This window comes from Macrobrachium nipponense, chromosome 2 (assembly GCF_015104395.2).
Source record: "Macrobrachium nipponense isolate FS-2020 chromosome 2, ASM1510439v2, whole genome shotgun sequence".
In the NCBI taxonomy this organism is placed as follows: Eukaryota; Metazoa; Arthropoda; class Malacostraca; order Decapoda; family Palaemonidae; genus Macrobrachium; species Macrobrachium nipponense.
This window is the reverse complement of record NC_087201.1, coordinates 134,033,812-134,049,971: the sequence shown is the minus strand read 5'-3', so window position 1 is coordinate 134,049,971 and position 16,160 is coordinate 134,033,812. Positions and strand designations below refer to the sequence as shown.

The 16,160-nt window shown below is 35.9% G+C and overlaps 1 protein-coding gene across 1 annotated transcript in view; it reads left to right on the top strand.

Moving 5' to 3' along the window:
* LOC135221006 (uncharacterized) overlaps nt 1-16,160 on the top strand; it is a 215,182-nt gene that overhangs the window by 109,743 nt on the left and 89,279 nt on the right. Inside the window, 1 exon segment of the mRNA XM_064258722.1 lies at nt 10,732-10,903. Coding sequence (XP_064114792.1) covers nt 10,732-10,903 — 172 coding nt within the window.

Below are 16,160 nucleotides of genomic sequence, written 5' to 3'. Positions count from 1 at the left end.
ACTGCGCATCATATTTTTTAGAGAAAAAAATATGGCAGTCTTTTTACCTTTAATTATTTTCCATTGCACGTAAAACGATGAAAATTTGTCATGTTTAAAACAGAAAACAGGGGTATAAAATGCCATAGCCCAGAAAAATAGTTGCATTGGTTCTACCATAGATCACTTCACGTATTTCGAAGAGAAACTTGCTGTATTGCATTCATCTAGTCTAACATATTCGAAGTTTTCGTTCGTCAGCTAATTGGTAATTCAAGATCATTTGAATCAACACATTTTTTTGTACTGGGATACCACTTCATGATAATATATGTATATGTATATGATATATATATATATATATATATATATATATTATATATATATGTGTGTGTGTGTGTGTGTGTGTGTGTGTGCGTGTGTGTGTGTGTGTGTGTGTGTGTGTGTGTGTAACCACATAGAAACTTGCCATAAATAAGTCTTACGTCAGGTAAATTTGTAATTCGTAACATTCAATCAGATTTTTATTGAGTCAGTTATGTCGTTAGAGCTTAGTTATTATCCAGGAAGACGCATAAATACTATATGTATATGTATAATGTGTGTGTGAATTTAAGTATATAGTATTTATTTATACACACACAAATTGGAAGAAATGTAAACAATACAAAATATGTCCATTCTGCTGATGTGTTAGATACGTATGTCCGAAGGTACATTCCCCATCGCTTTGTAATTGGAGAGGAAACGTGACTGAAAAGGTTGAAAGGAGAGGAAGGAAAAAAACACAGTAAAACAAGTACCAATATGCGTTATGGAGTTTGCACTTAATGGACTTACCGGGTCAAAGGTCACCTTTAGTTCCTCCTGACATCCTCTTCTTTGCTGGAAGTCAAGGTCTTTTCCTCTCTCCGACGCACCGCCCATTTAAGCCCTTTTGCAACCGAGGCCAAGGTTAAGGTCACCTCTTCACCACTCCTCTCAGGTACTCCTTACTCAGGCTCCCCCCCCCCCCACCCCCCCTCCCCCCACCTCTCTCCTCCTCCTCCTCCTCCTCCTCCTCCTCCTCATTCTCTTCTTCTTCTTCTTATTCTTCTTCTCTTCTTCTTCTTCTTCTTCTTCACTTCTTCTTCATCATCAAGTTGCAAATTTGCAGAGCATTTACGTGACCAGAATTATTCGGAGTTCTGCGTGCGGAGTTAAGACCTCTAATGGCGAGTTAAATTGATACTAAAAACTCGAAATAGACAAATTTATTCTTGCTTGCTTTACTGCCTACCCAACCTGTCATCAGTGATGTTATTCGACGTTTTCTAAGGGAATTTCGACTATTATCCAACATTTTCGACTACTTTTGGACTTTAAGGTTTTTTGGAATTCTTCAGAAACTATTATTATTATTATTATTATTATTATTATTATTATTATTATTATTATTATTATTATTATTATTATTATTATTATTAGATGAAGCATTCACTTTTACATAGACGTAACATATTCGGACTCTTAACAGTTTTTTGTCTCTATTTATTGATTAGACTTTCATTATAAGTACATTTTCCAATAGAGTCTTTCACAAACTTTCAGTTACAATATTTGCTTACCTCTGCATTAAAAGAACAAAATGTTGTGGTATCGAGTGAACCCGTATCTTGTGTGTACTTTTTACCTTGATACCTTCTCTGTTTTGAATGTATGCATAAATGAGTAAGCACGCACAAGTATATGTGAATATGTGAGAGCATACAGTTCTTTAAGTGAATTTTATGTATAAAGATGTGTGATGATGTGCTTACGTTTATGTAAAAAGGTTTGTGTAGGTCTAAAAGTTTCTTTTCGTAGGGTCTCTTAAACTTCAAAAATAAATTTCGAAATGAAACAGATTGTCATCAGCTAAAACAAACAATAAATACGGGAAAACCAGAGAGAAGTAATTCTATTTTTGAAAGCGGGAACAAGTTTCAAAGCCATTAGCTGACCAAAATAGGTCCGTTCTTCGTTTTTGTTTTCTTTGTAATTACTAACTCCAGATTAATGAAGTGCGCTGCTCGGTCACAAAACAAACATCGTTAATTTTGCTTCATTAAGTTCTTGTTAAGCCATATGTTAACATTCCTTTGTTCCCGTGAGATTTACAAAGTGCCGTGCAAGGAGCGTCTTAGGTACCGCCTGAAACCCGCTTATATGCTCATTTTCGCTCACTCGGGGAGTAAACCTACAAGCGACTTTGTTGTTGTTAGGGGATAAGAAAGGTCTAAAAAAAGATCTGAAAAAGGTGTTTCGCGTTGAGTTAAAGATACAGGAATTTTAGGATACGATATTTATGATTTAATTATTATAAAATAAAAAAAAATAAATACTGTGCATGTTAAACAGTACAGAAAAATTATTTCTAATATAATGTAGCATATTTTTTTACTGTCGTTGGTCAAACCATGGCTTATTTTCCAAAGATTTTTAGCACGTTTTAATTTATTTTATGTACTGAATTCATAGGCTACATTTTTGTTCAATTATTGTGTGTTTCCACTTGTAACTGAGAATATATGAACGCGTTTAACTTATGTCCTTTTTATTCGATTCTTGTTGTTAGTATGAGTAGTACTAATTATGAGTATTAATTACGAAGACCGCTTCACGTTAAGTTAGGAATATAATGTTTGCAACTTAGGCGTCAGGGGAAAATCTTGCACGCGTCCCAAGTAAGCTTGAGGTCGCATCCGGGCTTATTATTTAAGCTCTTGTTCTGCAGGCAGTTTTTATCATCACCAAAGAGACGATTTCCATGAAAGAACCATTGAAGTGGCGAGTTTGGGCCTTCAGATGTACAGAGATTTTCTTCTAAACGAAGTGGCTGGCTGACAGTAAAGTCATAGGTTGTACACACAGGAAGGAAAAAAAAAGAATTGAGAAATACATTCATTGTTATGTGATCTTGACTTATTCGTGATCATAATGATAAGCAAAAATAATTTTTAGTGTCTCTCTCTCTCTCTCTCTCTCTCTCTCTCTCTCTCTCTCTCTCTCTCTCTCTCTCTCTCTCTTGGTCCATGTAGTGTAGCCTAATCTTAGTACGAGGCAACAGATATTGTGATTTGTATACATTCTCTTCAATCCACTGTTTTTAATTTGATTTGAAACGCTGAATCATGTACATGGTGGCGCCAAGAGAGAGAGAGAGAGAGAGAGAGAGAGAGAGAGAGAGAGAGAGAGAGAGAGATTTTCGAGCTCAGTGTTCCCTCATAACATCCACCCTCACACTTTAATTAGGAAAACCCAGAGGTCCTCGTCGAGTTAGTCCACACCCTCACCGGATTGAAACAACAGCAATAAGATTTCGTAAACTAATCCTGAGAACGCTTGTGTTAGAGTTTAGAATCTTCAGCTAATAATCTAATATGTATGCACACGTAAAACATGAAGATAAATGTATGAATGCTTGTATGAATACGCGGGAGTTCCTTAGACGTTAGTGGCTGCTAGAGAGCTGTAATCTTAGTCGTTTTTAAATAGCAATGATCCAATTCGGGGAGGTCTCCTTCGGCTTTAGCTCTCTTGGTCATAAAGGTTAGATACGGTGATCTCTGATGTTTTCATTTCCTTTTGTTTAAATAAAAATAACCTGCAATAAAAAGAGAAATAGGGAATAACCTGCAATAAAAAGAGAAATAGAGATTCTGTGTCATTTGGATGTGTTAGAATTATGCGTAGTGTTTTGATCTCTTGGTAAACAGAAAACAGATGAAGTTGCTATGATGTGCGTGTTGTAAGACATGGAGGAGGTCCATGAATCAGTGTTAAATCGCTTTACCTCTTCAATTGCCGCTGCCAAGACCTTTCTTGTAGATTATGTTTTTGTATTTTGGATTTTTTTTTCTTTTTTTGTTTTTTGTGGTGGGGTTAATGCGGAAGGCAGATAGATATTTTAAGGCTGAACGAATGTTGAGTTAGTACTGTTCGTAGTCGGAGGCAGGTTGTATTAGTGTCGTTTTCTAGAGATGCCATGAAAGCAGTGATTTCTGAAGAGAGTTTGTGTTGCAACGCATTCTGCTGTATGGTAAGTCAACTGTTCATTTCAGCAGTAATCGAGGGTTGTCTCTAAGATCAGATTATGTTGTAAGATTCAACCGAAGTGCATGGAAAACGTATTCTGAAATAATTCACCGAACACTACAATGAAATTACTTTTCGCTACTCTGATGTCAATGAGGCTTGTCTTCTTTAAAATAAGCCTATGTAACTCGAAGCGCCATCTTTGTACGACCGAAACGGCAATCGGGACAAACGAAACAACTGGAAAATGTTGTTGTCGGGTAATGAGAATGAGATCTGTAAGCCGCTGAGAATTTCCTGTGGGCATCGAAAGAAGGGAAGCCGAGCCTTGCATCCTGAATCCCACGTACCCTAAAAGATGGAGAGGATGACGCCCCATCCCCCTATCCAGCATGTCTCGAGGTACCACGAAACGGCAAAGGAACGCATAGCAATTTCCTCCCTGGGTTTTGGCTCGCTTCTTCTTGTCCGATGCTAAGAAATGACCGAGCTGTTTGGATACGTTCACTACAAAGGGTCGATGGACCATTGATAATAAAGACCGAATTTGGACTTCAGTGGTCATCAACAGAGAGAGAGAGAGAGAGAGAGAGAGAGAAGAGAGAGAGAAGAGAGAGAGAGAGATAGAGAGAGAGAGAGAGAGAGAGAGAGAAGAGAGACTAACATAAGCATTCTTTCCACCACCGATGCTTACAAGCTGCGCAGTAAACAGTTCGCGTGAGATGGTGCCAAGAAAAACCGGTGTATTGATTGGCGGTTGCGACGCTGAAGAGACCAAGATAACCTTTGTGGCACCTGGATTTTACCTGAATCAGTATAGTTTTGCTGTTGCCACAGAAGTTTGTTTTCCTTCGATGAAGAGAACGAATCTTAATCAGTTATGTAAGCCCGTTTAATTTCAGGTTAAAGGTAATATGCTGTCTTTTTGCCGCGTGATTTATTCTTAAGTAACTTATAAAATTTTTAGCCTGGAATTCACTTGCCAGACTTCATAATAATCAGCGTTAAAGAGAGGAGGAAGCCTTAATTAAGGTTTAGTTCATATTAATTAATAGTAGTGGAAATCGGAAAAATAACTGTATTTTTGTAGCTGATTTCTATATATAGGCGCTTTAATTGCAACAGTGGTTTATGCTCTTGAGATGAATATAGGTTCCGTTTCACAGGAACAAGCCGTTAAAATAACGCTTCCATTTATGTATACTTAGTGTATTCGACATCGATTTATAATCTGACCCCAGACTCTTTTATTTATTTCCTGTACTTCACTGTTAACACGGTACAGGCAGCGTTTAATAATGTATAATTAGCCGGCTGAATAAGTACATTCATGAATATGCGAATAGGGTTTACAAATTGAAAGGGAAATCCCAAAACCGATGATAAATTCTATATTTCGAACAAACGCAAACAAGTTTTTTTTTTATGTCCGGACTTTTGTTATTGTTTTGGAGCACGCACCCTAAACAACATCGTTGCATTTACGAGGTTACGAGCAGTAAACACACTGCGGCGGCCCTCGCAAACTATCCGGGATAGTCACCTTGCAGCACCGCATTCTCAGGCACATCATGCGCGCCTAGATTACCACCCACAATCTCGTACCCCTGACAGATAGCAAACCTCTCCCCACCACAACATACCTTTCCCCCTGCCCGATTCCTCTAAACCGCTCCCATCTTTCATATGAGATTAACACGTCCCTTGTACGGAGGCTCGCTAACCAGTTTATGGAACAGTCGTAATCCTGGCTCTGGGGTTCATTCTTGAATATAGTACTGGTAATCTTCTTAGGCACGAAGATATGGTAATTTAGTTGTAATCCACATGGGAAAATGAACATGGTATGTCTCAGAAAATGCCCAACAGTTTCGTCCTCCAATTGGACCTCTTCTTGGAGCGTTTATTAAGGAGAAAAACGCTCCAAGAAGAGGTCCACTGGAGGACGAAACTGTTGGGTATTTTCTGAGACATGCCATTTTCATTTTCCTATGTGGAATACAACTGAATTCTTGAATATGTTTGGCTGTGGTTCCAGCAACATCTAACGCCCTGCTCGTGTTGTAAACGACATAGATGAAGTTGTATAAATTGAGATATTTGATGTCGTATACTTGTTCATTATAAATTTGGTTGAATAGTAGCAGCAGTAAGTTTATATTACTAATATAATACAAAATTGTACCTCACATCAGGATGGAAATCAGGACTTTGTAGATACTTAGGCTCAGTCCAGATTGGCATAGAAATTTATTTTTATTGGACACGTTATTGAATTATTATTATTATTATTATTATTATTATTATTATTATTATTATTATTATTATTATTATTATTATTATTATTATTATATTATTATTTGTTGGGAAAAACTCTCTATCACAAGAGTATATTATGTTCTAAGGAGTTCCACAATAAAAAAAAAAATTTTAAAAAGATTTAATTTCGTTTTATAATTCAAAACAAAAAAACCCTTTTACAAGCTTTCGAACCCTTCCCTGGGTTCATCTTCAATCCAAGTGAATGATTAAACAAAACATGTACATGTGTTTTTAAATTATACACGAACTCTTGATTTTTTTCTATTATTGCGGACCCCTTAGAATAATAATTATTATTATTATTTCGATAGTTAAGTATTCATTGTCACTGCGATCTTAGCATTTGTGAAAAGAGGTAATATCTAACAAATATATATTTGTTTGAAATCATGTTTTCGTTTTAAATGTATAGAGTAACGTAAATTGCTAAAATGAAAAACACTGAAATGTATTTTCTTAAGGAACAAAATAAAAAAAGTAACTTCTCTTGCACTTCCTTTTAATACTGTAGAGTACTGGCTGTAAGAAAATGATTGTCATTAAAGTACTTCTCTCTCTCTCTCTCTCTCTCTCTCTCTCTCTCTCTCTCTCTCTCTCTCTCTCTCTCTCGTGTGTGTGTGTGTGTGTGTGTGTGTGTGTGTCTGGGGTGTTTGTCCTTCACAGGTGAACGCCGCCTTTGATATTAGACGATTGATTAGGTCCCATGTTGCGACGAAACAGAGGTGGTGACGGGAGTCCCCCCCCCCCCCCCCCCTCTCTCTCTCTCTCTCTCTCTCTCTCTCTCTCTCTCTCTCTCTCTCTCTCTGTTTTCTTTGGTTGAGAAATAACAAAGGAATTTTTTTATGAATTAAGGTAGCAATAAAACCCTTTTTATCATTACTTTGTTTTCAGAAATGCTTATTCCGCTTTAGACTTTATTCCATCATACACAACGACAGGTTAATACCATTTCTTCTTCTAGCTCCAAGTTTAATGATCTTTCATAATTATGTCCCAGCCATTGAACCATATATTTGCAGGATTCTGGGGACAAGGATGAAGGTCAGAAATTTAAACTTCATGTTAATTACTTGTGCTCATAATATCTTCGTTATATATATATATATATATATATATATATATATATATATATATATATATATATATATATATGTATATATATATAGTATAATATATACATATACATATATATATATATATATATATATATATATATATATATATATATATATATATATATATATATATATACATATAATTATATATATTATATATGATATATTATATATAGTATCCGATATATCGTGACTCAGGTTTTTAATATGGAATTATTCATAGGTTAGTTTTATGCTATAATCGTTTGATAGAATTATGAATTAATTGAATAATTTACTGAAATGTAAACTTATGTCGAATATTGACGGAATACTTTCTGACTGACAAGAGTGAGGAATATCGATGGTAGATTTTGACAGTAAGTAGAACAAGGTTCTCAACAAGACCATAGTCGTATTAAAATTTTTCACAAGGCGGATGAAAGAAACCTTGTATGATCAAGAGAAACTGAAGTAGATTGTTTACGTTCTCCTGCCTGATTTCATAACATTATTACGTAATTTCCAGACTTAATGTCTTAATTAGAATAATCCCGCCTCTGAGATACATTCCATTTTGCAGATTACTCTTATTTTGTTTAAATCTGGTCATTTCAATGGTTAATTTTAAGATATTTTTCACATATTTGTGCTTGTTACTTCTAAAAAGCTTGTCGAGTATCTGCTAAAGACGACATATATTGATCTATTCCATTAACTAATTAATTTATTCATTCACTTGATGGTGATGCTAAGCAGATTAAAAGGCAGTGAGAGGCTAAGAAAGGTAGCAGATTAAGTGATAATCCATTGAGCCTTACACCAGTAGCTAAGAAATTATTTAAACTCGTTTAGAAAATGAGTTGTCCTCACCTTTGCAAGGCTCTTCTTCTTTCCCACCGTTATTCTTACATTAAGGAGTCGGTTGCCTGATGCATCTACTCCACTGCCTTCTATTAAAGGCATCGTCCTCCACCAAACCTCTTCTCTCCATATCTTCCTCTCGCCATCTAATTATCTGTCTCCCTCTCGATCTTCTTCCTCCATCAGGTTCCTCCCAAGTCCTCTTCACTCCCTCTCCACGTCATCCCTCCTCCACACATGCCCATACCATCTCATCCGTGCCTCTCTTATCACCTCTGTAATCTTTAGTACAACAAGAGTTAATTAAGGATCTTTTTATGGAATAGCACACGCCTCGAAATGTAAAGTTTGATTGCAGGTACATTCTTGATGCTTCAAGACTGGTCCGGATGATATTATTTTATGTCATAACAAAAGACTATTTAGTCACCCACTTATCTGGCTATGGTCAGCTTTCATGGATGATAACGTTTCATGACATTCTTCCTTATTATCTACTATTTGTTTTAGTAAATATGTCCCTTATAGAATGTGATCATCATGAAAGGGTACACCGAAACATGCTAAGGTATGCTATGAGGCAGCTATAATTTCTACACTGCCTTCATAATTTGACACAGACACACACATATACACACACGCATATGTATATGTTATATATATATATATATATATATATATATAATATATATATAGTACGTATATATAATACGTATGTGTGTATGTATATGATGTAATTTTTCACATTCTCCGTGCGCCTCGTTTTAGTATAGTTTTCAGTGTTTTTATTCCCGCTTTTGGCTTACACTTGATTCTGTTCTCCCATCGTCATTCCCAGGTGCAAATAATGATAACCTTAAAAGGCGAAACAAACGTATCCGCCTCATCCTTCAGATTCCCTCACTGTCCTGGTCCAAGCACTTGAAGGACAGAGCTCCATGGCAAATCACGTAGGACCCCGCGGATTATACAAATGAGCCAGACCGATGCATGCGACATCCGGGAGATATGGGTTTATGACTTATGACTTCCTTCGAGAGGCGAGACTTGCGGTATGATCTGCTTGACTTGCTCCGTCGATATAGCAGCGACTGCCGGGGAGCGGGCCAGTGAATTTTGACCGTGATGATATCGCGCTATGGCGATTTATGTGAATTATATCACTTCGATCAGCTTCCTCTTCGGTCTTTGTACGACGTCGGTGGCTTTGTAAAACGTCGGAGAAACGCCACGTCACGTGGCTCTGTCCCTTAGGGACGTGACGACAAAATGTCAAAAGTTTTTGTTGCTGCAGATTTTTCGCTCTTTGTTGCCTTATGATTATCTCTAGGATTTGGTTTTGTCTCATCTCACAACCTATCTTTTTTCGTAACATTATCTCATTGACTTGTTATAGGTGAGGAAGCTAGACGAAATCACGGATGTGCAGTACCATGAAATAATTAAGGCATAGATAGACGCATACAGAAATAAATACAGTATATTTGTTCACCACAAATTTCCATGAATCATATAATTACCTTGAGTATTATACGGCTGTATTTTAATCGAATACGAAGATAGACACGAAGACCATTATAAGCCCAAAATATGTCGTTATTTTATCTATGTCACCGTAAAGCTATTTCAGACTTTCGTCCAATTAGTGTAAAATCATTGTTATTAGTTATAGTAAATTTTTGTCTGTTACTATACTTGGTTTTTTTCCATCTGTCCACCCGCCTGTGGTGTTTGCATGTGGTAACACTGCGTCTCGGGCTTTAGATAGTTACATCAGCTTACATTCAACAATAATATCTTATTTCGAATATTATTGGTGTAATTCGCATACAGTAAATTGTTAAAACACTTTTTAGTTGCAAATGTACACCCAGATATCCTTTTATTTACCTAAAACTTACACATAGCGTAACTATCTAAAGCCCCGGGACGCAGTATTACCATACGCAAACACCACAGGCGGGTGGACAGATGAAAAAAAACAGAGTATAGTTTACCAAATGTTTCTGAAAAGGAAGAGTAACATCACTGTAAAATGCAGGTTTTCCATAAAGTATCTAAGATTGCTTACATGTGTTTGTCAAATGTTTTTATAGTATAAATAGCTGGAAAATACCACAATTCATATACACCTGTGTCTTGTTCTTAAATGAGAAACAGCAAAATTAGTTCGCATATATCACTCAAAATATGATTATCATTCAGTTGTGTCTTCAGCCGCTGTAAAATCTTGAAACATATTTTTTTTAGCAAGCATTAATTTTCAAGTCAGGAGTGTTGTAAGTAAAGAAATGAAATTTAAGTAGGTTTCTAAAAACCTTTGACAATCATTATATAGCTGTATATTTCAAATCCTTCTTTCCAGCAATTATTGGAATTCTCATTATTTTTTTTTTCTTTACGTTCTTTTGTGCAGGAGAGGGGGTGCAGGCCCCAGACTCTGGACAGAAGCTTCGACTGAGCAGCGGCGAAGGGCCATGGGCGGGTCAACTAAACGTCAAGTATGGGGGCGAATGGGCGTTTGTAGATGCCCGTGGATGGTCCCACGACCTCGGGGAGCTCGTCTGCAAGCAGCTCGGTTTCGATGGGTGAGTTCGAACTCGGATTTCTACCTTCGTTTTTAGATCTACCTTTATTTTTGGGAGTGAGGATTATGGCCAGTGCCCTGAAGAATGCACTGTACCCCTGTAGACCTAAGTGCTGTATTGAATGAGGTACCTGGTGGAATTTCGGCTCATCCCAAATGAAATTGCGAGAATCGGATGGTTATATAATACTTTCTAAAGGACCTACAAGGGAAAAGGCTTATATATATATATATATATATATATATATATATATATATATATATATATATTATATATATATATATATATATATATATATATATATATATATATAATATATATATGTGTGTGTGTGTGTGTGTGTGTGTGTGTTGTGTGTGTGTGTATAACAGTGTATGAGTGTGCCCGCGTGTTATGCTATGTTCGATTTGGACGCCTCTATGTAAAAGTATGCATAATTGTTTATTAATTTGAATACGTGGTAACGTGTTTTATGAAGTATATTTAGAATAACTAGTTCTTGTGATATCAAAATAAAGTTGGAGATCAGTTATATTTTGCAAAACTGCTTACAGCAAATAAGAACGTTTGCAGCTGTATGTTCCAAAAGAGACTATTACGCTTTGGGTGTAATACGCGTGTTACATGCTGATGATGCATGCGTGAGTATTTCTGCAAAAAACAAATAAATAATTAAGTAAAAAAAAAAAACAAAGAAACAAACAAACAGACAAACAAAAATAAATCGATAAAAAGAGATTCTGTGGACAGTGCCAGATTATCACAGAGCAGATGTCACTATTTCAAGCGCCTATATCCTAAAATATAATTTCAGTGTTTGGGGTTCTGCATTATGATCTTCATATAATAGTCTCTCTGTAAAATTATATAAGATACGAAGAAAAACTCAGAAATTAAATACAGAAAATAATAAAAGGAAACAGAATAGTAAGCAACGTTCCATACGATTTACATAACTGATTATTACACAGTCATCTTGCGCGCCACCTTCATAACACGTTTTGTAATTACAAATGGGCTTTTATTCTAATTGGCCTCCTGCCTTTTGCCAGGGTAGCATGCCAAAACCTCTCAAGGATAGTGGAGGAATATTACGTAAGATGAAGCCGTCGACCCTTGTTTGTGAAGTGTGAGTTTTGTAGGTTCTTGTGTTGATACCGAGTCGAGATTTTCTGTTAGTTTTAAACAGAAATACAAACACGTGCACATACACACACAGTATGTGTATTCGACTAAAAGTTCCTGTATATATTTATATATATGCATATATATATATATAATATATACATACATATTTGTATACGCACACAAACACAGATATATAAGCCTCTATATATATATATATATATCATACATTGCATATTTGTTAACGCATTAATTATATATATATATATATATAATATAATATATATATTTATATGGGTGTGTGTGTGTATGAATATATGTATGTTTATAATATGAAAATCACCCATTCTTTCACTGTTCATAAAACATGATGAGCATTTGCAATACTGAAGATAATGAAGTAGTGGTGTCTAGGATGGGCGTATAGCCCATCCTAGACACCACGGGCCTTTTTTATACGTGAACATGCATATATTTATACACTTTAACCTGAGCCTACTCATCGTCTAGGCCTAAGTTCGGTATAGTTTTTGTGATCATAGCTGCAGATATTGCGAGAAGTTTCAGGACAGCGCTGATTTATCTCCGGGAATATAGTAGGATAAAAAAAAAAATTAGTGCCACATGTGTAGGCGTGTAGAGTTAATGATGATTTACGTGTCTATTCATGGAGTGCTCTCTCCCTCCCACTCTGTAATATATATACAAATGTAGTATCTACATACACAGACACCTACACACACACACATTCACACTCACACATTATACATATACGTATATCTACATTTATAAATATATATACATATGTATACATAAATGTGTGTATATATATATATATATATATATATATATATATTATATATATATGTATGTATGTATGTATGTATATATATATGATATAGATATATGGTTATATATTGGTATATAAAAATATATGTATTTATTCATATATATATATATAATATATATATTATATATATATATATGTAGTATACACATATATATATATGTATGTATATATATATATATATATATATATATATATATATATATATATATATATACCGAACTACAAATGTCCTTTAATATCTAATTCGCTCTACTCCGGAATTAACGGTTAAACATATTTTCATATATGTTTAGCCGAGGGGAATTTATTAAGCGATAATAGAATTGCTGACCGACAGGCGCGAACCATCGACCTCTCAATTCCAGGACAGGCAGTGAAGCCTGAGCGGTGGCGAGGTTGGCTCAGGCTTCACTGCCAGTCCTGGAATTGAGAGGTCGATGGTTCGCGCCTGTCGGTCAGCAATTCTATTATCGCTTAATAAATGCCCCCTCGGTTAAACATATATGAAATATATTAATTAATCCGCGGTAGAGCGAATTAGATATTAAAGGACATTTGTAGTTCGATATATGTATATGAATCACGGTAATGTGATATGACGTATATATATATATATATATATATATATATAGATATATATATATATATATATATATATATGCAAACAAATGTTTTGTGTGTAGAGAGAACAACGCATCCTGATCCCCCATTTAACAGTACGAGCGCTGTGATGAAGACAAGTCTCCAGAGAAAGAAACCTACACAATAATGCACCTTGTGGTGAAGTAAGACCTGAAAATCTCCATTCTCTAGTGGCACTTATCCCCTTCAATTGCCGAATCGCTCGCCGCGTCATGGACGGAACCGGCCTGTTTATGACCAGATCCTCTTACGATTGTGTACAGGTGAACGCTTAAGGAACCTCGTGAGACGTCATTCAGCCACTGCTCATGGACAGTTACTGTGGTTGAGTTCCTTAATCACCTGATGGTGAGCTGCATGGCATCTGTTTCCCGTGAATGGACGGGAGGGCCGGGATCATTTATTTGATGTCAAAAAGTATGAAGGATTTTGCCGTGCAATAATTTAATGGCGCGAATTGTAGCATTCGGTTGAGCTCTGCATAATTATTTGGTATTTCAGCGGAAGATGATGTTGATTAGTTGGTACCCCTTAATGCATTATATTTTTGCTGGTCATAAAAGACAGTGATTTACTTCTTCTGTTAGCTGTAGGTTTATATATATATATATATATATATATATATATATATATATATATATATATATATATATATATATATATTTGTGTGTGTGTGTGTGTGTGTGTGTGTGTGTGTGTGTGTGTCTGTGTGTCTTTTTTTAAATATATTCTTAATTAGAAACTTTGTCTTGACCATAGAAATATGAACATCCATTTTCTTGGCAATTTAAAATATTTTTCCTAATTCTTTGCTCTGGATTTATTTTTCTAAAAATGGCATCTGACCAAATCTTGTTGATGTAAAGATTACCCGTGCCTTTAAACATGTAGTAGTAAACATTTAGCATAGGAAAAAGGGGGAAAACAATGAAACAGGTCTCTTTTCCGATATTCGGTCTATCGAAAAATACATTCGGTGATTAATATATGGACCAAATTCATATAGACTTGCCAGATTTTACTAGTATGCTGTAAGTTTACTCTTGCCGGAAGGCTTTTGCTAATGAATCATGCCTCTTTTTGTACTGATTCTGTGCTAGCGCCGGGCATTCACTTGCTATGTAGTTGATGGTCTTGTTTTTCATATTGCACTTCCTGGGTGAGATGTTATTCCCATCTATCGTTCTTTGGACAAATCTGGTTCTTAGAGTCTGATCTTGTGACGCTGTTAGCGTTCCTTCTGTTTCCTTTTTGAGTTCGCCCCTCTGTAGCCATCGCCATGTTTCATCGCTGGCCAGTTCTTTAGTTTGTCTCATGTACTGTCCGTGCATTGGTTTGTTGTGCCATTCCTCCGTCATGTTTGTCATTCTCCTGTCTCTGTATATTTTTGGGTCTTCCGTCTACTTTTATTACTCCTTAGCCACTGTCTCCACTGGTTTTCAGATATTGCCCCAGTGCTCTACTCTCGATGTTGACGCAGTCCTTTATGCCTAGTAGTCCTCTCCCTCCTTCCTTTCGTATTATGTGTAGCCTGTCTGTATATGTTCTTGGGTGCAGTGCTTTGTGCATTGTCATGTGTTTCCTAGTTTTGTGGTTGATACTGCGGAGTTCAGCCTTCGTCCACTCCACTACTCCTGCGCTGTATCTGAGTGCTGGTGCTGTCAATGTGTTTATGGCTCTCGTTGTTGTTGTTTAAGATTAAGCTGGCCTTGTGCCAGCACGGGCTCTTGCTCACAGAGCAGCCCGTAAACGTCATATTTCCGGCGTTGAGTTTTGACTTGAGTATCGCCTTAAGTCTCTGCATATATTCTTTTCTGATCGTTTTATATCTTCTCTTATTATCCCCAGGTATTTGTATCCTGCTATGTGTTTGGATTCCCATTTAGTTGCTTTGTCCCTTCAGTCCTTGTCATTTTGCCTTTTTATACGTTGACCAAGGCGCATTTTTGTATTCCAGTCTCCATCGTGATGTCCCCAGATGCAATGCTCACAGTCTGGATTAGGGTATCTATTTCCATGATGCTCTTACCATGCAGGTTGATATCGTCTATGAACATCAGATGATTAATTCTGTTGCCTCCTGTCTTGAGTTGGCACTCAGGATCCATCTCCTGCAGTACTTTTATTATTATTATTATTATTATTATTATTATTATTATTATTATTATTATTATTATTATTATTATTATGGAAGCAATTCGAGCGGTTCCATAATAATAATAATAATAATAATAATAATAATAATAATAATAATAATAATAATAATAATAAAAGTACTGCAGAAGATGGATCCTGAGTGCTTTTATTATTATTATTATTATTATTTTTTTTTTTTTTTTTTTTTTTTTTTTTTTTTTTTTTTTTTTTTGCTCTATCACAGTCCTCCAATTCGACTGGGTGGTATTTATAGTGTGGGGTTCCGGGTTGCATCCATGCCTCCTTAGGAGTCCATCTTACTATGTGCGCCGTTTCTAGGATCACACTCTTCTGCATGAGTCCTGGAGCTACTTCAGCCTCTAGTTTTTCTAGATTCCTTTTCAGGGATCTTGGGATCGTGCCTAGTGCTCCTATGATTATGGGTACGATTTCCACTGGCATATCCCATACCCTTCTTATTTCTATTTTCCGATCTTGATACTT